We start from the raw sequence: 23,172 nt of genomic DNA on the forward strand, positions 1-23,172 counted from the left end.
ACAAAACAAAATTTAAGGGCTACAATAAAAGACTTAACTGAAGTAGATTACAGGTGGAAAACAAATGTGCATATTCATTTTTTTTCCTGTGCTTGTAAATTGCAAAATGTTCTATTTCTTCTGTATAATCAGGTGATTCTCAGCTTTATGTGAGTCTATTATAAATTAAGAGAAAGGAGAATACCACTCTCCTGGAACAGGAAGAAGTGATTTTAAACTACAGAAATCAGTTAAGTATTTAGCATATATTTTCCACTTAAACTTACCTCCAAAAAATGTTCTGCTTGCTGTTCCCGGTCCAATTTTCTTGATGTTGTTGTAATCAGACCTGTGAAAAAAGGATGATATTTGATTGTCAATACCGACTGAAAAATATTTATGTCTACCAACCCGAAGACAAATTTATTTTTAAAACACTCGAAGGAAAAAAACTATTTGAACCTATATCAGACACAGGTATCCTGACATCTTTCAAGCATTTGATTCTCAGTCCAACCAGTATGTCTAACAATGACTTTTAATGAAAAATACTGTGAGAAAAGTTACTGAAAAACAGTTAACTGTGTATCTATGGTTAACATGCTACGTTTATTACAGTGAATAAAAAAATTTACTAAAGAATAACTGTTTGTCTTATGATTAAGGGTTTTAATGAATCATTTGCATTTGACTGAAATCTTTCTGTAAAAAAACCTCATTAAAGATTTCAGAGTTCTCAAACAATTAGGATGATAGGATGCTGATTACTTCCATGACAAGAATACTTGACAAAGAAGGTTATTTCTGTAATAACTACTTGTATACATAATGATTTCCAAATGTAATCATTATAATGCATTAAAGGTTTTGTACTACAATTTCATCAATTTGTTTCATGCTCAAATTGAGTCTTTAAAATAAAGTACCCTTTTACATGAGGATGATCAAGATATCTTTTTTTAAGCAATGTACTTTCACAAATGATTAAACTCTTGTGAGATTTCTACCAAGAAAAGAAACTGAAACACTTCCAAAGTTCCCTCAAGAAAAAATGACACATAACTCCTATGAACATAACTTAGTTTTTTATTTTGTTCTTACTAGAGATTTAAAGGGCAAATTTGAGTTTTCCCTCATACAAAACATTTCTTTGGATAGGAAAATGCATCATGTGCTTCTTTTGTGATAGATTCCAACAAACAAAGGGATCAACTTTTCCTAGAGATAAAGCTGATTTTAGAGACAATGCCAGTGGACCAAGCTGTTCTCCAGAATTCGTCTCTAAGATTATCAAGGAAAACAAGAAAATAAATTCTCCCTGGATTACCTATTCTATTTATTTATTTAATCAGACTAGCCAAGCATCTAAACACAAATCCATGATGACCTTGAATTCTTAAAAAACCCATCAGCAGCATCTTACATCTACATAACACTTCTAGTCCCAGAAGGCTTCTACAGCTGCAACTGCTCATACACTATCAGCTTCTCCCTGGAGGAATCACTTTACCTATTTTGGTGAGAAGGGGAGAAATATTACTTGAAGTAATGGGATGATATGAACACAGGAAAGTGCACTCTGCTGCCAATATTTTAGACTCGTTACAAGACTTATTAGACAACAGAAGTGACACCCAACAGCAATCAGAGTGCATCACTAAAATTACATGGAAGAACCCAGTGCTGGCAAAAAGGTGAAAAAACAAATCAACTGATATTGCCTGCATCAAGCAATTGTAAGTATTCAAAACAGCTACACCATATGGGAGACATCTACTCACTGCAGGAGTTTAAACAGACATGACAGCACGGATGATAAATTTGTGTCATTCACACAAGATTCCCCCATGTCTAGAAAGAAAGCAAAGATGCAGGCAAGAAAATCCTAATTATGAAGGAAGTTCAGCCCCAACAAATTGATAAAGTAAAATTTCAGATTTGAAATATCCCTATTCATCACATGCACAGGCACTATGGATATTTATCAAGCACAGCCTAATCACAGTTAGGAATATTGTAATTTTCATATAATGTTCTACTTCCTTTCTAATGTGTCACTGTGAACTCTACCTACTTTCTTCTTAAACAAGAAATGTCTAGCTGTAAATTATAGAAAGTCTCTGTCCTCATCATCTTCATCAGTCAGATGAATTCACATTCCTTTTGAAGAGCAAGAGCTAACATCTGAAACTGAATATGAAAACTGTCAAAATAAATAGTACTTGTCTTTCATTAGTAAAACTAAAACTGTTACTAGTACATCTACCTCCTTGCAAAACTACTGTTATTACTAAGGGATTTTGTTTTCCTTTTTTCAATGTAGAGTCTTTTTGACTGCAATAATGGTCAGAGTGCCTTCATACCTGAATTTCCTTCTAAAAGAAGTGTATAACAAATCTCCACAACAGAATTCCCTACATTTTAAATGTAGCAGATCTTAGAAGATTTAGCAGTCGGACTTAATAGCTGATCCTAAAGGGCAGGTAGCAAGCCACCACCATCAGTTCTGATTGTGAAGTTTGGTGATCATGAACCAGCACAACTGATTGTTTTTGCCTTAAAGACAGCTCTACATAAAAGTGCCCATTCTGGGCAGTTTCATTAGGGTGTTAAAAAAATATATAGAAATAATTGCTCATATGTATATTCCTGTTCTCTGAGGAACTGTCCCATCCAACACTCATGATGGCCTCATTGCAGTATTCTGGCTGCTCCCTTTCACATACATTCCTGAAGTCATGGATAGATCATGCTGTACAACGCTACTGTTTAAAATATCACACAAAATCAGGTGTCAATTACTTGATATTAATATTTATTTAGTTATGGTCATGTATTGGTATGGATATGAATCTGGTCCTTTCAGATTACAAAACTGTATTTCAAGAAATTCTGAAAAGCAATCATCAAAACTAAAAAAACCAATACACCAGTTATGTCTAAGACTACCCACAGCTTTACCAGTCCAATCTCAAAGAAATTAATTTCCTGGGTTTTATGAAAACCTTGCTGTGTACCTCCCTTCTGTATTCAGTACTCCATGCCATAGACACATAATAATAGCAATATTTAGCAGGATATAGAACTTTATTTTCAAGATACTGGGGCAACTGAGAGAAACTTGACTTTGCACAAGAGACCATATCTCAGTTTTAGTTCTTATCTAGCTGCATTAAATTGTCATACTCTGTTATGGTGTAAAGGCATTATCTAAAGAAAATAACTCACAAAGAAAAATTAACCCACAGAAATTATGTTAGGCTGTACTCCTGGTTATGACAGAAAATCACAAGGGGACAGTGACAAAAAAATGACCCTTCTTTTTTTTCCTATCTTCAATATGTGCCATAGCCCTTATAGACACAGCCATCTGGACAACTTCCCAAAGCCAGCTGGGAAATGTAGCATACATTTATCAAAAAATAGTCAAAAACTCTAACAAGCTTCAAAAGTTGCACACCTATCAAATGGTTTCTCTCAAATTTCCAGGGAAACATCATGGTCCATCATGGAGATATTTGTAACTGTTATCTTTAAGAACATCCATAAAAGTGAAGAGGAAAACTGTATTCGATAGAAAAGTTATTTACACTGAAACCATTAGCTCACAAGCAATGTTATATTATTCCGATCACAGAATTTCATACTTTTCTTTGACTTTCTGAGTTAAAACATCTCTCTCTGCATTCTGGCACATCTGTTCTTCAGACTATATAAATGAAATGTTTTGTGAAACTTCAAAACATTGCTTGACCCAGTATTTCAGCTTGCAGGTAACTATATATTCTCATAAATCTTGCTTTTCTATGATACCTGCCACTTTTGCTGTTGGAATATTTTCCCCATCTTAATAAATGAATAATTATTGTTCCCCTTCTATTACAGAGTTCATAAATGCTGGAAGGTGAACAATCTCACTCCTCACAACCTGTCCCATAATACTGCAGGACATGGTCACAAGTCCCAGCTGACACCAACAGTGGAACATCCTACCTCCATCCTTCCTCACTGTACACTGCATAAGATCATCATTGTCTCCCGCATTATTCCCCTGTAAAAGGAAATTCAGCATGTAGATGGAGAAGAAATGGCAATGTTCTTCATCCCATCACTTTATAATCTAGGTGGGAGAACCAGAGATGTAGGGTGGGCAAAAAGGCAGACCTGCCTTAGTGCTTAGTTGTAGCCATAGTGACACAAAAGAAAGAACAGGATCAACACAAAGAAATCCTGACAATTTAGCCAATACATCGGTCTATACAATCTTCAGCCAAGGCATCATCTTGGAAACAAATGACCAGTCATCAGGGCTCAGATATTTGAGCAACACTTACCACTGATGCTTGGGATAATGGTTTTAGCACTTTGAGATGTGCTAAAGAAGGGAAAAGTTCAGTGAAAGGATCAAAACCCACCTGAGTTACTCTGCATTTGCAATTAGTAAAGTATGCAGTTACTAAAGTGCAAAAGAAGAAATGTAACTTACTAGCAAGTAGTAACTTGGTGATAGATCTGATGTCTTAGAAGTAATGCCAGGTATGTGTGTGGATGAATGCACATGTATGTCTGTATACATCATTGATCATGACATAAAATCAGCAGTAGTTACGAATTTAACAGTATGAGTAATGCTTTATATTTTTTTTTTTTTTTTTTTTAGAATTTGATGATGATCAAAGTGAAGGTGGCAGCCAAAGATAGAGGAGATAGCACCAAAACTATGACAGCCCAAATTGTCATCTGAGGATCACATATTTATTGGACAACACTGTTTTAAAAATTTCATAAAATATCAACTAGTCATTCAGAGTAGATTATGCACATAAATATTAATTTATATGCTGGAAAAATAAAGCGTTTCTTTGTTTTCTCAATGTTTTCTGATTTGGAAAACTCAAGGCATTCACTACCTCTGTTCTTGCAGTCAGAAAGGGGGGTGGCAAATGCAAAGCTGCCAACTAACTCTGCCTTAAATGCTTGAATTAGAGTAGTCAACTGACAATTAGGATTTTCCAACTGAATAATCCATGCTCTGCCTTGAGTTAGCTCTCTTGTTTCACAGAAGGGTGCTCACAGAAATAAAACCTCTGTGTGCTGAAGTAGATAGACCATGCTATACAAATACATACTTATATACTGCATATACAGATATTTGACAATGTATATTTACGTCTGTGACGTTTTATGTCTACCCAGTAAGTTGAATATTAAAAATTATCTTAAAATGCACATATTTACAGAGGTATATTTAGTTCTATTATTTACTGATATTCATTCTTTCAATATATATGCACTATTGGAAGAATTTTTGTTGGAAACAAATTAATTCATGGACTTAGCCACAGAAGAAAAATTCATCAAGGGCTGTTAAATGCAAAGCCTATGGCAGAGGAAATCTTGAAGCACTGAATAGCTTCAACAGTAGTACACAGAGGGAAACACTGCTGTGGGTTTGCTTATTCTGATGCTTATTCTCTACACATCCAGAATAGCTTACGGCTGTAGGTGTGATAGTAACTAAACTGACCCTTGACTTAGAAGAAATTCACATATTTTTCAATACTATGGCACTTAGGGACCACAAATTAGTTTGCCACAGGCTATTTTCTAACACAGATTGAATTTCCCTAATATGGCTGTGAAGCCAAGGAGAGTTCAATAGCCTTCTCCTTATGAAATTAAATTATTTTCATTCAACCTGTGGATGGATAACCTTACCTGAGCTGTTTCCTGAAGTACTGCTTAAAAGATAACAGAATCTGGTATGGAGAGACAGCATATTTTACTGCTATCTCTGGAAGTGTTGCAAATTTTATAGTATAAAGAATAATTTAAAAAAAAATTCTGAAGAACTCTTTTAGTTGATTTCTTATTCTTAAACTTTGTTTAATATGAAATATGAAAAGAGTATAAGACAGGTAACAAACAGGCTAAAGTAAAAGAAGCCAAATAAATTTTTCTATTTTAAGCTGAAAGCTGAATGTCTTCATAGAGATAGGAATGTGAGAAAGAAAGAAACGTCTTCCCCTTCCCCAACAAAAGATTAACAGGAATACAATTTACTGCATGTTTTACTGTCCATTATAATTTTTTTTAATTGCTCTGCATATTCATAAAAAACATTTCATTAAGAAAGTACCAGAGTGGGATGGGTTGGAAGTATGACTAAGGACGTCAGGTTATTATGCGGGGTTTAAATATAACCTCAGAACATACTGCCTGGCTCCAAATCATATCAGTAAATGCTTTACACCCTTTCCACTCGCAGTGGATTTAGGGTTTTTGCCCAGGACTGCCAGGCAGCACGAGGCCATACATGCCCTGTAACACCCACACAGAAGTAGTCTGGATGGATTAGCCAAAGTCTCGTCTTAAAGCTTTCTAGTCCCTAGGTGCTGAGAGAAACTTTGTCCTTATTAAAATATTGATCCTTACCTTCAAAGAGAACAATTTTGAAATGGAAACAAGAATATAAAATTAGAGACCTTTCTCTGCAGAGTTCTTGTGCCCTGAGAGGCTCTGAGCATCCTGCAACACTAAGGCTACTGTCACAGCTCAGAGCAGATGCACTTCCCAATCTGCCTTTCTCAAATACTGTAAGGAACAAGGATACAGAAAGAAAACCACAAGAAGATATCAAAGGAAACATTCTGTAGAGTTACCCTTGAAAGCTCTGCATGGGAAAAAAATGCCTTGGGATTGTTTGCTGAAAATACAGGCCTTTTAACCCAATCAGTTAAGCAGACAAAAGGAATAAGTAAAACGAACGTGGTTTTTACAAAAATGTTCCATGAATTCACTGACTAGATATACACACTGCTCGTTCACCAGAGCCCCAAGGCCGAATTAGCAGAAATTCATATGGGAGTTTATGGGTTTACTGATGAGTTTATCGGAAATGTCAAATATTTATTAACTGTACACACAAAGGTATGAACACAGCCCCTCCACGCATATACTGAACACAGAAGAGAGTATGCAGCTGCTGAGAAATATAGCCATCAGCTGTCAACTGTCCCACTACTCTTTGAAAGTAAATTTAAGAGTTCAGATGGATAAAAACAAAAGTGCAGCCACAATAAATAGTATTAGGATTTCACCGTATATTCAGGAACGTAAAACTATTGCGTATTCCTAACCACAGAAATGTCAAAATGAATAGCAATAACCAGGGTAATTCTATTACCCACAGGCAGTGAGAGGCATTGTAAACACTCTAACAGCACATTTATCTCCTGCAATAAATTAGGGATCGACAAAGCAAAATTGAATTTCAAAGATAAATGATAGAAAACGACGTACATTTTACTTGGAGATGTAAACAAACATATCATTTTATATAATTACACATGTAAACCTCTAATTTAGAAAGACTGTATTCTGATCTAAATGAATGATACTTCATTGAGCAAGAAAGAGAACCCACCAGGCGAGCCTGTGCAATTATGTGGAGGACTGCTGCTTTATTGTTTTTCCTGAGGTGACAATGAGAGTGAAACGACCTCTTTGAAACAAGCTAGATATAAAAAAATGATTGTTTTTAAAAAACAGTTACGTTTTCTACTGCATGGTTATGTCTGAAAAAAAATAAAGGAGAAGCTGAAGCAAAACCTTTTTGTTCCTCTTTGGTTGTCCCTTCTGTCTCTCTTTAAGAGTTCCATCAGCTTATTGCTGAAAATATCAAAACTCTGAACAAAATGCACAGCAAACATTCACTTCAATGAAGATTTTTGGATTATGCTTTCCTTTAAAGGCAGATTCTGGCTTTTTTTGTTCCTAGAATATGTTTAAAGTGACAATATGGTGTGCCAGTCTGTTCAGCCTGTAGAACAGGGGACTCAGAGGGACTCCCTTTCATTCTTCAAAACTTATCCAGCGCAGTCCTCGGGAACTGAAGGAAAAGCCACTGCTCTTCTAAATATTCTTCTTCATTTGTGGAGTGGACAGGTTTTCTGTGACGCATATTCCTCCTGGAAGCTTGTTTGAGAACATGAATGTTGAATGCCCCAGTTTCCAGACAGACTGCATTTATGAAAAATTTGCACCTTCATTTTGGTCAACTAAACAAGCCACACTCTATTCGCTTCCTCTCACCTAATGTATTTGCCATTACCCGTCTTGCACTGCAGTTCCAACTCTCATCCCTCCTAAGCCTGATGGATGAAGAACACTGTGCTCCAATAACATCTACATAGCCCCGCTAAAGCAGCCTAACTACTGATTCCTGTGGATGCACCTGGCAGGGAGCAGAGATCATGTATTAGTCCTCAAATACACCATTTTGTTTACTTGATTAATTAATTTCTACTCTTCAAACTCTCAGAGATCCTTTCATCCCCCCACCCCCCCCCACCCCTTTCCCTAAACTCTCCAGTTTGGACGATGCCTGCTAACTCTGGATGAGAGTAAACTCCCTCTTTGGAAGCATAATTGAAGAAACCACCGAACAAATCATTTGCCTAGCCAATACTTGAGATAATTTGTTAATGTATGCCCTTCAGCATGCAAATTCCTTATTCAAGGCTCATAATTTTTATTTCCTCTTTAGCCAGACCCATACGCACATATCAATTTGACTATTAATCTCCGTGTCCTCGTACCTCATAAATTCTGCAGTGCAACCGTATCAAATGCATTACTGAAGTCCACGTAGATGACACACAGAGTATTTCTTGGAAAATCATTTATCTTATTAGTGACATCAAGACAGGCTGATAAGATTTACTTCTGGTAAACCCATGAGCACTTTTATCTGGTTTTCTACTTATTTTCATGTTTTAATTATATTGTCCTTCAAAATATGTTTGAAAGCCTTGCACTTGACAGAGGTCAGACAAATAGTTCTGTGACTAAAAGGCTTATTTTTTTACCCTGTCTTCCTGCTCTTTACTGCTGACATTTTATTTGTTATCTCCCAGATGCATGGCTCAAATCTCTGATTTGATAATAACCCTCAATAGTTACTTGTGTCAGGAGTTGTATTTAAGGAGCCAGTTCTTTCACATTTCTGGAAGGGAAAGTATCATAGTTATTCTTACTTGATAAAGGAGTGATGGCAGTGAGCTGGGTTTGGTAAGGAAGAAGCCACATCCAAACTAGCTGTGGACAGCAGGATGAGGTCTGCAAAGATTTCTGTATCAAACCACAGTCACCACTTGACTGTGGTCACTTAGGACCCCAAGTACATTCAGGCATCTCAGTGAAGTGCCTGAACTCAAGTGGGATGAAACTCAAACTGCAACCCCAGAAAGCCTTACTCTAAAATGATTGTTTTATGACCCTGAGGGATCCCTCATGATCTGCCCTTAAGATTGCAGACAGAGTCTGCATTATTTAAATTAACACTGCTGCATTATTTAAATGAAAGGACGGATGATATTCAACGTGCCCAAGATGCACTGGCTCCTACGAGCAATTTCTCCGCATTGTCATTGTTGCCTGAGTCATCTCTTAGGGTTGTGATGCTCTGGAACAACTGAGCAAATGCCCTTGAGGGACTGTCACACAGGGGCTTAGCTCTACTAAAACACTTCACACAGGAGTTCACGGTTTGTAGGGTAAGAACGTTTTCAAGTCCAAATTCTTTATTTAGGCTCAAACAAACACAAAAGAAGTAGCATTCATATCTTCTTTTGTTTTCTTCCCTTAAGAAGAACACTGTTGCCTAAAAACCCAATTGCTAATACGATGCCTCAGCACAGATTTTAACATCCCCCTCCATTGCTTTCATTTTCAGGGAGAAATTACAGAATTCTATTTGGGTTATAATTAGCATATCATTATTACTGGCAGGAATAGCTATAAATACATCTAACTTGTGGCTAGCTTAATAACTAGCACACATAATCATTATACAATTTTCTTTAATTTTTTTGTGCACAAAGGCCTCATAATTCTGCAAAAGTGACGATTGAGCCTAACGAGATTTTAGTTATAACTTATGCTAATTAATGTCACTGTTTGCAGAAATGAAGACTTACATAATATCCACGGCAGGGGTAGGTGGTGCCACTTCCAGAGGAAAGGGGCTATGCAAATATTCTGCACCTTGTGTCTGGATACATCATGAATTATTATTCGACTTTTTTCTCTAGCATATTATGACAAAGGAAGGAAAAAAGAATAATAAAAAAGTCTCCAATGTAAGCTTTTGTATAACATATGTATAGGTCACAGAACGATGAAGTCCTGGTATTTTCTTTTCTCAATGTTGGAGGAGGTGCAGAGGATGTGCAGGGCGCAGCTGTCAGTTTTCCCCTCTAATCTAGACACCCTCATTACCTTTTAAAGAGAAGTGATTTTGCATTTTTCCCTCAACCAAGCACAGCTCTTGGCAACAGAAAAACAACACCAGCTTTTCTCCCAAATGCATTAAAAAAAAAAGGTGCTGATCCCTCATGACCAGCAATTGTCTTCAGCTCAGTAAAGCCACAGTACTGGGAGAGCAGTGCCTTGTGCTACCTGCAGATTTGCCAGATCAAGTCAATCTCATCTTCATCTCTAATAAAAAAATGATTCATTGACGAGGTGACCTTCCTGATCTGGAGGCAGAACACAAAGCTGTGGAAAGAAGCCTCATAGAAAAGATATATAGCCCTGTTTCATGATATGGAACTCACAGCACTGTCAAGATCCGCTGCCCTTCTGAAGGTGCTCTCCTGCCTAAGAAACACCTCTGTTTGGTTTCCAGCTCACCCTCTGTCTTGGTCTGTAACCTCACATGGAACATTTTATGTCTCTGTGCTTCAGTTTCCCTTCCCATAAAACTGGGATAATGGGTATCATTCTTTGTAAAGTGCCTTGTGATCTATAAAGGAAAAAATGACTTCTGTTAAGAGTAAGATATTATTAACGAACAATATCATAAAGCTCAACTATAACAGCACAAAGCATTTTCTAAAATCTGCCTCTTTTTTGCTTCTTTGTGTAGGGATTTATAAACTTTTATCAGTGGGAAAAATACTGTATTAGCTGTGAGCCTCACTTCAGTGGCTTAGCACATAAAAAATAGCAAAAATACACAGCAAAACTAGAACAGGAACAGCAGCTGCTTTTCTCTGCGAAGCTAGTGCAGTGCCCCAGCGTTGTCAAACACCTGTCAGTGGGTCCTGGGTACCAGTGAATCTTTGGCTGAGGAAGGGAAGTGGAATTAGTTATTTGCAAAGAGCTCTCTCTTGCTTTGAAACAAAGGGAGAGGTGGGATCCTTTCCACATGTGCAGGCACATGGAGCGCAGGAAGGGCAAGGAAACCCCATGTTCAGTTGCTCAGTCAAGGGTCTCAGCAGCACCCCATGTACCATTTCTGCTGGCTGCTGTTAAACCACAACACTGATCTATTTATAACTCTGACTGAAAAGAATGAGGCTGGAATGAGAGTATAGAGGGGATAGAGGAATAAGGAGATGTGCACTGGGGGAGGATGTGAATGGGCATCAATCCCAGCAGAGAAGAGGAGATTGAAAGCAGGGATGCTAAGCAAACCTTTGCTACCAGTGGGGCTGATGACAGAGAAGCCATCACTAAATTAATGGAGTGGTGCTACTGCAAGGACTACTTTTGGAACAGAACACGCATCCAGAGGCAGTGACAAGCAGCTGATGGAAGTACTGCAGCTGTAGGGATAACCGCAATTTGATTTTTACTTTCTCCTGCCTGAAGCTCAACACTGCTGTTTTGCTCCAATACTACTCATATGCTTCTTTGCTATTATACTTTCTAAATTCTCATTGACAGTTGGTTAGTGCACAAGTCCTCATATTCCACTTCCTCACCCTCTGAAGGCCCCAGACAACAATGCTGAACTACATGAAAGGAGCATGTGTGTGACTTGATCCAGGTCTCACCTGTGCTTCTCCCCTGGTCACATAAATGGGTCTCTCAGGTCCTCTCACACCTGCATGGTAGAATTGTCTACCCAAGGAGCAATCAAAGCTATTCCTCTATTACTTCCTTGGTTTTTCCAACTGAGTAAATCCAGTCTCCTTAGCTACCTCCCTTTTGTCCAGGTCCCTATCATAAATATTAGGATGCATATGGATAAAACAGGAATGGAAACGTATATGTGTGAAAGCATCAAAAGAAACAACAGTCAGGTTTGCAAGAATGATCTGTAGTGCTAAACCAATGAGAAGACTGAGGAACATGCTGTTTACATCTGAGCACAGGGCTCTGATAAGTTCTCAGCACTGATCTGTCAGCAGAAGACCTGTGGTTTGGTAACAGGAGGAGGGCAACAAGGTTCCAGTACGTCACCTATACTATCATGCTAAGAGAAAGACAGGTGATGGCCTTACAGATATCCAAGATGAGATAAAGGAAATCAGCAATGAGTTACAGAAGCCAAAGAAAGCAAAATTGAGATGTAAAGGTAACTGTTAATTCCTAAATGTTTTAAAAGACCTGTTCAAAACTCATATCCTTGTCAGTCAAGAAGAGACACAGTGAGGTCTTCAGTTTCCCACAAGAGTCATCTTGGCCACAGCACCTGAATACACATGCCTTGGTGTGCAGAGGATGTAAGAAAAACGTACTTGTGGATCAAGTTAAATAACATAAAATGCCCTTCTCCCTTCACAAGGTCCCACACTGAGTTTTGTTACACTTAATTGTGACACTCTTATTTCAGCTAGTTTTAATCTAGGCAACTTCTCACTAAAATGGATGCCATGTTTAACTATCCTGCTGACCACAAGCTGAGGAGAACCATGAGGATAATAAACATGCCCATTGTGAAACCTATTCTGTGGTAACCTATCATGACTCAAAAGCTGGTTGTTATTGCGCTACTGGATACAAAGGCTCTAAGGCAGAGTAGGATGCTTGGTGTGCTCATTTGCATCTCATTACCCAGCATGCTCTTCCTCCTCAGAGCTATTTTCATAGTGGCATTGTTGTCCGAGCCCTGGGAACAAGTGAAAAGATCTGGTGACTTTAGATGCATGCAGTTCTTTTCTACTTGGTTTGCTCCCCTTTTATAATGAAAGGGTTTGCAAAGTGGTGAAAATGAATCGATTTTCCATTTTTAAGGCTGTATGAGTGTGGTGGGTTTTTTTATTTTTGGTTTTTGTTTTTTTGTTGTTCACCCCCCCCCCCCAGTAGTTTAAGCTATCAGGAGCAAATCTTGAATAACGAATAAGATTACAGAAATGTGAGCCTAATGTTCCTCTCTACGAGGTGCTGAAGCATGAAGGTTTTGATCGAAGAGTAAAAAATGAGATTTAACTTCCTTCTGATTTAAGTTTCGTTTGTACAAAGAACTTGTTTCAGCAAAATGTGATTGCAAGCTCATTATTCAGTGAAGGGCAAATATCTTCTATCACAATCCAGTAAGATCAGCAGCTTTTTTTGTGTTACAAGCCTCAATGAAGAGAACTGAACATACTGGCTTCTGTCATTGTCTACATCTAAGACTGTGATGATTTCACCCTGTCCAATTCATTTCAAAAGCTGTAGCTTCCAATTAAATGTATAAGTTGTCAGCCAGAGTAAGTGTCCATCATTTGAGCCAGATCAGTTTTGGTTTCTGGCAGTTTTACTCCATCAAAGGGTTGATTTACAGATCAGTTACTTTTTTTTTTATTCAGTTCTGAAAGGAATAAAACTGCCTCAAACATGGGACTCAAACCAACACTAAGTTACCTAAGTTTTCCATTGTTTCTAATATGTTTTATCAAGTTAGAAGGAAAACTTCATTCCTCAGTGACTTTATAGTTTCCAACATACACTTAAAAATAATTTTTAAAAAAATAAACTCCAGGAAAATCTAAGAACCTCAACATCATGTTCTTTAACAACATCTAGCATACAAAGATTACATTGTACCCTATAAATGTCAATGAATTCAGCACCAAAAGCCTGTGTGAGGTATGAGGTTAACTCCTCCTTGGGTTAAACAGATTTCTCCCATTTTACAGATAGGGAATCTTAGCTATTAACGTAAAACTACGTGTTGAAGACTGGTGCTGTGCACTGAGAAGCACATTTAAAACTCCTCAGTCCCTGAGGTTTGTGTTTGAAGAATGTGAACAATATTGAGAGTTCTTCTTGAGATAAAAAATGGGTAAATGTAGGCAAAAATAATGTACACATATTTGACACAGAGTCTCTACGCAAGGAAAAACAATTAGGTTTTGGGTTTTTAAGGCTAAGACTCAGTACCTCCTTAAAACATGCAGAGCATTTTCTCCTCCGGCTTCTTGTGGCTGGAGGCTGAGTGGCATTTCACAGCAGGAACCTGTGAGGATGCTTTGAAGTGTTCCTGCTGTATAACCCTTGATGAATCAATTAGGCCTCCTCATTTACCCAAATTATTCTTTCTATTTTCGGTATTGTTTTTAGAGCAATAGCAGAGCCCCTAAGTCTAGAAACTGGTCAGGTTGTATCTGCTGTAGGTAATGCTTGGTGAAATTGAAACAATCCAGAGATAAAACACAAATGGATTAGGTTTTTAAAACATTTTAAGATGGAGGAAATCACTATCACATAGCTTCTTAACAGCCCATTATCTACCAAAGCACATTGTACTGAGCTAAGAGCCACTGCATGGGTCACAGAGACATGCAGGAACTGGGAGCAGAGACCAGAGACTGCTAGGCAGCTGGGATGGGGCTCCATCAGAGTCAGGATAGGCACAGATCTAATCCCATGAACAACAAAACACCATTTTCAAAAGGGCCATGATATCTGGTAACAGCAACAGACAGAGCCGAGTGCACTGTCAGAGGACCTGGGCAATCCCGGTGGCTGCTCCAAAGAGCAGTGATGGTGGTCCAAAACCATGGATGCACAGAGAGCTACAGCAGCCTTTTCTCTCCCAAAAGCAATGCTTGTATGAACTGCAGAAATGAATTGAGGTAGCAACAGTGCAAAGTAACAAAATAATCAACAACAGTTCATTAAAAGTGAAATGAGCAACAGTTCATTAGAAGTTCTCTAAGACCCCCTATCCAAAAATAATTTTGCTTTGTCAGTTATAGGAAGGAAGACAAAGTGAGATTACATATATGGATTAAGACATGGATTTTTTCCAAGAGTCAGTAATATTTCCCTAGCCATACCACCAAAACCTGTGTCAAAGCCAAGGGCTAGCACAGGTGCCACGGACCATGATAAGACCCTGGCTAACTAGGACAGGAAAGACTCACTGTGCTCACCTGGATCCTACCTGACTGACAAACATCCTTGTCAAAGCAGAGAAACAGGCACCTCTGAAGCATGATTTATATGTGGGTTTTTAGCTATCCAAGCTAAGAGGAGATAAAATGCAGTTTAGAGGTGTCTATCTCTTTCCAGTGACTACAAAAGGAAGTTTACAAAACCAGCTCAGGTGCAGATGCCTATAGTTTGATAAGGGGAGTCCCACGCTCTGTGTCCGTCAGGAAGATGAGGGAGGCAAAATGGCATTGTCTCTTACCCCTGCAGATCCTCCTATATTTCAGGCTGTCAGTGTGGCCTCTTGGCATAAATTAGAGCAGCTTCAGAAAGCTGTGAAGCAGCTCTATACCTCTTATTTTAGGCTACATCACTCTGTTTCCCATCACTGATATTTCTCTGGGATGGTCTGCTGGCTGGCCCCTTTCCCTATCTCTGTATGGGAAGGGACCCTCCTGTCCCGTGGCTCAGATGGTTCCTTCATCCTCCAGCTACTGGAGTGCAAGGAGGGAGATAGCACCTGTGACCCCTATTTCTGCTGCTGCCATAAATTCAACTTTCCATTAAATTTTTATTTCTAGGTCAAGACAAGAATGATAGATTAAAACCAAAAATAGCTGAGCATTCAGTGCTGCAGCACAACACTTTCAGCCTGCCAGACCCCAGACAGCCTCCAACTATGCCAGTTATTGATTTTTCATACCAAAACATTTACACTGGCAAAACCCCCAGTGAGTGCAATTATATGGGTATAAAGGTGCTTTATACTAGCACAGATTATGAGATAAACAAGCTCATTTATACCGCTGTAACTGCATTCACTTCAGGATATTTGTACCGCTTTAATGATACCAGTGTAGTTAAAGCAATACAACTTGTGTCTACAGACAAGACCTCAGCCTGATGATAATTAACACAGGCATTTCCAGCCACTCTGAGCAGCTGAGGTTTGTGTTAGAAATAGCAACTGACCCATAACAATTTGCAACAGCATCAGAAACCTCTATAAAACAGCTCCACCTTCAATTGCTTTTTCGCATTTGCAGGAAGGATGTTTATTGTGCCCCTTTTAGCAGGCGGCCCCAAGAGCTAAAAGTTGCTTGTGGCCACTTTCCTCTTATGTCTGGACAGCAAACAAAAAAAAAAAATCAATTCACCCACTGACATTTTGCTGTGAAAGAGCTAAGCCAGCACAAAAACGCTGATAAAAGTGTCGGTTAACCCTGTGCTACCTTTATTGTTCCTTATTCACCAGCTCCGAGTGCTTGAGCAGCCCATGGAGCACGGGAAAAGGGGCTTTGCCATCTGTTGCTAGGGCTGACATCACCCCTATTTGCTCAAGCATTGCTCCTCGGGGCTGTGTTTGCATCATTAATCAGCATTGGCCCTGTACTGGCCCATTCAGCAGAGCCTCCTCTGTCAGCTCTGGAGAACCTCACTGCAAAAAGGAACTGCCAAAGTGCTTGGCCTCACTTGGACAGAGGTTTGGATATACATCAACATGGCTTTAGACGGAGTACTTGTCAGCTTGTCCTGGGAGAAAGTGCCCTGCCCTGCACAGTACACAATTTGACAAAGAGAGGAAAAACAATCCCAGACAACCACCCCCATCTCCCACAAGCACCCTCCATGAGTTAAACTTCACTCCAAACCACAGAAAACCAGACTGCACTTGCCCTGAAACCAGATTTGCCAGAAGGCTGCTGAACCTATCAATGTGATAATGGATACACATCACTTCATCTCTTTTTTCCTGAATAATACTAGAACAATCTCATAAGAAACTACAAAAAATTCCTTGTCCAGGAAAAAAAAATGGGCTGCCAATACAGACAGGCTGGAATGGTGCCACTGGACAATCAGGAAACAGGCACAGAGGGGCTTAGTGACTTCCTCATGGTCAAACACAGAGGATGAGCATGGAAAGACTGAAGCACTGGCTACAAATACTGCAACTGGACAGACACCAACTACACACACACATTCCTCATTTCCAACCATCCTCTATTTTCCCAAATGTTCAAGTGGGCCACGCAATACTAGGATAAACAAAGGGCATGTCATGTTTGAAATAGATAGGACATAAGCATGGAAAATGAGGAACAGAACTGACAGATACATTGAACAGGTTTCTGGAAATATGCACAGTTTCCATAAGGAGTTGTTTTGGGTTTTTTCTTAGGGAAGAAGAGGGGAACACAAATACAGGTTACTTTTACAGGCAACAGATCTGTAATTGAAAAACCAGTAATTCTTTAAACGTAAAACATCAGATAAGATTCATCTTGAGACTAAGACACTTAAATTTAGGTGTCTGCATGTGATGTACAGAGCTCATAAATACAAGTTCAACTCAGTTTCCTACACATAAACATCTATAGCTTTGGGTACATCTGGCTCCCTGCTGTAGCACTTGGAGAGACACATCTCTCCTGCATGGCCTGTGGATGCTTCAGGTGCCCCAGGACTTCTCATTTAGCCCTCCATGCATGCCTCTGGAGTGCTCTTCTCCCATTTTGAGGGATAAAAAGGAAACGTTACTTTTAATGCGTGTTCCTGCAACACAATGATGGGGACAAATCATTTAAAGCATTTAGGTTCCTACTTTCAGTGACTTTAATTTAATTTTAATCTTATGTGGCCTGTTTTCCAGACCTCACCTGGCATCAAGCTAATTCATACCTTCCTACACTGCTCATCACCAGTGATAGCCTCACTCCCAAGTGATTTTGACAAAATTTGGCATCAAATGAAGTGCTTTTCTCACTGAATCTCAGCTTTCCAACAGTTGTGAGGGTTTTTTTGTTAAAAAAAACCCAACACCTTTTCATTACAGTGTTTTAAATTTCCACATTTTTTCTCTAAAATTAGGAGTCTGAATTTGAGGATCCCACTGTGCTGTCTAATAGTCTCTCTTCATGTCTTGATGCAGTCCCAAGTTACCACAGTTCTCATATCCCAGAATCCCAGTGGGACATAACTTACTCCTCAGAGGATGCCGTCTCAGTGGGTTGCCCATCCCAAAGGACTGGGAGCTATAGAAAAGGCATTGAGACTGCAGTTCTCAAAAAGAACAAAGAAGAATTTTAAATTTTGATTTTTTATCTCCCAAAAAAGCAAACTTATGTATAGCATTTTTTTAATTAAAAAACCCAAAACCAAAACCACAACAAAATCATTCAGTCTCTCCTCCACTTTATACAGTGATATATTGGACAATGCCCTCAGGAACATGATGTGATTCTTGGGGGTATCCTGTGCAGGGCCAGGAGTTGTACTTCGATGATCCTTGTGGGTACCTTCCAACTCAGGATATTCTATGATTCTATATAACTTCATGGCATGTCATCAATTCAAACTCCTCCTTGCAGAAATAGTTTCTTGGCTGATAAATGTTTGGTTTCTGTAGTACTGTCATTTCCTGACTGGTCAAATATGTCCAACCTGGAAGGGCTAAGGAGCCAAGTTAGACCTCATCTAGCTCTTGAATGAGTGTGTGCTCAGGATTGCAAGCAGATATATCTATATTCTTGCTTTTCTCAATACTCAGCCAACCATGACACCATCTTCAGAGCACGGACAGCTCACTTTTTCCCTGTCCTCCTAAGCGAGGAGGCAAAGTGTTGGCTTTGGACAAGGGTCTGCAAGATGATACTGTGTCTCCATTCTTGCTCCACACTGTCCTTTCCAAAGGAATGATACCACCAGAATATACAACCTTAAATGAAGTTGTTTTATAGCTCTGCATTAAAACATCTTCCAAGGGAGAAAAAAAATCACACCTTTCCAGTAATTTTATGAGAGCTACACCATGCTGTCACAGAAACAGGATTAATATTTCAATTGATATGATGCCAAACACCGCACAGAATGAAAATCTTCCTGTCTGGTTTTGGATAAGTAAATCTGGGTGTCCTGCTTACACCTGTAAATGCAGGTTTCTGCTGTAAGAAACACAGGAGAGGCTGCTGGGCAGTCTGTACTGCCAGTCTCTCTCCAGTACCTACAGATCAGTTGGCATGCCTGGCTTAGCACAGAAGCCTAATTCTGAAACAGTGATATTAATTAAGAGAAACTGATGAGAGACCTCATTGCAGTCTACAGGTTCCTCATGAGCGGAAGCAGAGGGGCAGGCACTGATCTCTTCTCTGAGGTGATCAGTGACAGTACCCACAGGAATGGCCTGAAGTTGAGTCAAGGGAGGTTTAGGTTGGATATTAGAAATAAGGTTCTTCACCCAGAGAGTGGTTGGGCACTGGAACAGGCTCCCCAGGGAAGTGGTCACAGCACCAAGCCTGACAGAGCTCAAGAAGCATTTGGACAAAGCTCTCAGGCACATGGTGTGATTCTTTGGGCAGTCCTGTGCAGGGCCAGGAGTTGGACTTTGATGATCCTTCCAACTCTGGATGTTCTATGACTATGAGATTAATCCCATTCTTCATGGCCAGCACCACCACCACAAAAGCTGTCCTCATCACTCATTGCTCACCCCTCTCTCCCCTTACCAATTCCATATATTCAGGAGGTGTCCTGGGCAGCAGCACTCTGGTATTCAGAAGTCTTGATTTCTTTTGGCAATTTAGTCCCGAGTTTTAGCTGTTTATATGGGAAGACTTAATGAGTACAGTTACTTGTGTGAAAACACAAGCATCTGTGGTAGCGATTATGGCTAAATTCAGCCTGAAACCTCAGCTGCCAATAGTTTATTATCTTTTAAAAAATATAATAAAATTAAATCACATCCCCTAATTATAAAGGGACCATTTTGAGAAGTCTGAAAGAGGTGACCTGCACCTTCTGGGCAGGAGTGCGCTTGCTGTGTGACCTTCCCATCACCCTAAGCCTAACGAAGCAGAAATAATTGGGAAATTCCCTCCGATGTCACCTCTCAGATTGCTATTGCCGCTTCTCAAGGCTGTCATCGCGCTGCCGCCTGCTCGCAGTAATCGCTGCTGGCACAGGACGTGCTCGTACCACGCTGCATTATTAGCAAGCTGTCAGACACAGGCGATGCAGAGCCTCACTGCCAACACAGAGTTATAGGGTAATAATGTTGTTTGTTAGGTAAAAATAACTGAACTTCTAGAGTAAAAATAAAATCAAGACACAAAACTCTAGTCTTTGGCTGAATGCTATTTTATTTCTTTCCCAATGCCAAGCTCAGGAAGGGGTTTATGCGGTGGGTACAAGCTGATGTCAAAAAGCACTAATTTATTTGCAGAGTTCTTTCTGCAAGCCTACAAGGGTTGCTGGGGGCAAATACTTGCTATGTTTTAATTACTTTTTATAGGCTGGATAGTGCCTATAAACCAAGCCCTGAGTAAGATCTTGAACACAACCTTCACCCCAAGGAAAGCAGCTCCAGGGGGCATCACAGCTCAGACACATACTCCCGAGTCCAGCTTACTCCCATGCTTCCCTACCATGGACCTATGAGAGTAACACATCCTGGCACAGCTACCTCTGCCGTGGCTCCCTGGGAAGCCCAGAGGCAGGAGGAGAAGAACCTCACACATCCCTCATTTACCCGGTCCCAGCACAGGAATGGAACAGTGAGCAACTGATCCTCTGCACACCTGGCCCTGTATTTTGAGCAGCCAACAAAGGAGCAGGGGGATTCGCAGTCTCCTGTAAAAAATATCCATCAAAAGTCAAAGTCCAGCTGTCAAACAGTTAATTCCTTTATACCATCTTCTCCTACATAAGGAACAGCCTCTCAGTTCAGTTTTCAACCTAACACCTCATTGAAATCTCCCCTGGAGCCCATAAAAAGATCTGTGAAAGGCAATAAATATTTCAAGAAGGACAAGTCCAAGTTACTTCCCTCTAACCAGCTCCTCAACATATACACTTCTCCTGTTTCTGCTGTAAACCCAGGATACAGGAATACTATCAATTTGCAGCAATGATGATTGTTCAAGTATCATAAAGACAACAGGATAGTAAAACAATTTACAAGTAGGCTGAAACACTTAGCAGCTGACCTCCTCTCTGTGCCCATAAAATCAGTAGAAAAAATTTCCTCTCCTACCACAACTGTAGCTTAGGAGCTTGGTTCCTGTACCTCACTGCACTGTGCCTGCATCTGTGCAGGTAGCATTGGATGGCATTTTTCCAAAGGATATGTGCTATAATAAATGAAAATAAAAAATAACTGTATATTTCCTATCCTCTCCAAATGACTGAATGTAAGATTCATTTACAGACATTACTTAAGAAACTGGACAAAATCCGTGTCATTTTCAGCAAGAAGATATAAGCACTTGGTGTGATTCTTGGGGTGTCCTGCACAGGGCCAGGAGTTGGACTCGATGATCCTGATGGGTCCCTTCCAACTCAGCACATTCTATGGTTCTATGATTCTCTGATATATTTCTGAAACATTTATTTCTTGCTTATACAGACAGTCAATACTTGATTTGAAAGCAGAATTTAAGTCATCACCATTTTTTAAACTGGCACTTAAAGAACAGTTTCACACACAGCCATCCTTATATTGAAGATCTGTTTTACTGATACAAGGAATGGCTGGGTAGAGCTGGATCCAAAAGAAACAAATGATAATTCCTGTCCCCAAAACAACTATGAGAAAGAAGATAGTGAACAGTATACTTAAGAGTTTTGGCTCTGTCATATCAGCTCACTAGCTATCTGGCAAAGGGATAAATGATCAGTCACCTGCATACTTTCTGTCAAATCTCACCATGTTTTGCAGCATAGGAGAAAGAATCGATACACTGATGAGGTTTCTACCTTCACAAATCAGAGCCAAAGGTCAAGAGGAGTGATCACCAATAAGCAGGGCTTGCATTGCTGAGTTGTGCAGGGCTCCAGTCTCTTCCACATCCAGGCAAGGTCCGCACAAATATCTAGGTCAAATTATTGCTAGAAACTAGAAAAGGCTGCAGCCTTGAATGGCAGCAGTGCATTGGAATGCTGGCAATGTCTCTCTTTGAGCCAGCTTAGCAAGCAAACAAGTCTGCACCTGAAAGAACTGTAAGTAAATGAAGTTAAGGCTCAGCAGGACAACTGGAGTTATTGTGTTCTTAAGCATAAGGCTAAATCTGTATTTCACTAACTACTTTTCATTTTCAGATGTAATAATCTGGGTTGCCATGAACTGAGGTACCTTAAAAAAGTCAAGTTTTAGAAGACTTAAAAACTGCATCTTCTGAAATCAGATTGCTGATTTCATCATAATGATTCCATCATTATTTCATTTTGGGTGCCCCTAAACTGAAGTAACTATTCCATAATGATCTGTTTTTATAATCAGTCTGAATTTAACTAATGACTCTAAAATAGGGAAGGAAATACTTCTGTATTTAAATCTGGCACATGGGCACAACTCTTAGAAGTCAGTTGTATCTGCTGAACTGCCCTTTTCATGCTAAGGTCAGGTACAGATTTTACCATGCACAGTGTCCCTCCCATCAACCACTGAATGTAAATTTGGGCTTTCTGTCTGATGACTCAATGATCTTAGAGGTCTTCTCCAACCTAAATGATTCTATGATTAGATGCTTCTACGCTTTGCAACCATGTGGTTACATCTCTGGCTAGAGATCTCTGGTTCACAGGGAAGGACTATAAAGCTGAAAGCCATCTGCTACAGAAGAGCAGACTGACTGCTCAAGCCACTTGTTCATACCTAGTGCTTCTGAATCGTCCTGTGAGAGGTCTGGGCAAGAGTGTTCACCTCTGCAGGCAATGAAAAAATGGAAGTAAATTCATGGCTGCTGGAGGACAAGGAGATACCAAAGTTGAAGGTTCCTCAGTGATCCTTACAGACATTGAGGTGATATAAGAGTCTGGTTGCTGCTGCTCTTTAGACAACTTGGAAAGCGTATAAAATGAAGCAGAGTGGGGCAGAACATCTAAAATTGTTGTTCGTCTTTGGGTAGAAAAGGGAGGAATCCAGACAAGAAAAATATGAACACATCTGTATACACATACATATAATGAATGCAATAATAGAGCTCTGAGGCTGCAACCTTTATAGGTCTTGTGGGAAATATATAGAATCATAGAATCATAGAATCA

General features: G+C 39.5%; 1 protein-coding gene across 9 annotated transcripts in view; it reads right to left on the bottom strand.

The window, feature by feature from the left end:
- Positions 1 to 23,172, bottom strand: part of FAT3 (FAT atypical cadherin 3) — a 401,772-nt gene that overhangs the window by 129,204 nt on the left and 249,396 nt on the right. For all 9 annotated transcript variants that reach the window (XM_017819708.1, XM_017819707.1, XM_017819709.1 and 6 more), the window contains exon 4: positions 267 to 328. In XM_017819708.1, the coding sequence (XP_017675197.1) occupies positions 267 to 328 (62 nt within the window). The remainder of the gene's footprint in view (positions 1 to 266; positions 329 to 23,172) is intronic.

The sequence above is a fragment of the Lepidothrix coronata genome, unplaced genomic scaffold, assembly GCF_001604755.1.
Source record: "Lepidothrix coronata isolate B3197 unplaced genomic scaffold, Lepidothrix_coronata-1.0 Scaffold76, whole genome shotgun sequence".
NCBI lineage: Eukaryota > Metazoa > Chordata > Aves > Passeriformes > Pipridae > Lepidothrix > Lepidothrix coronata.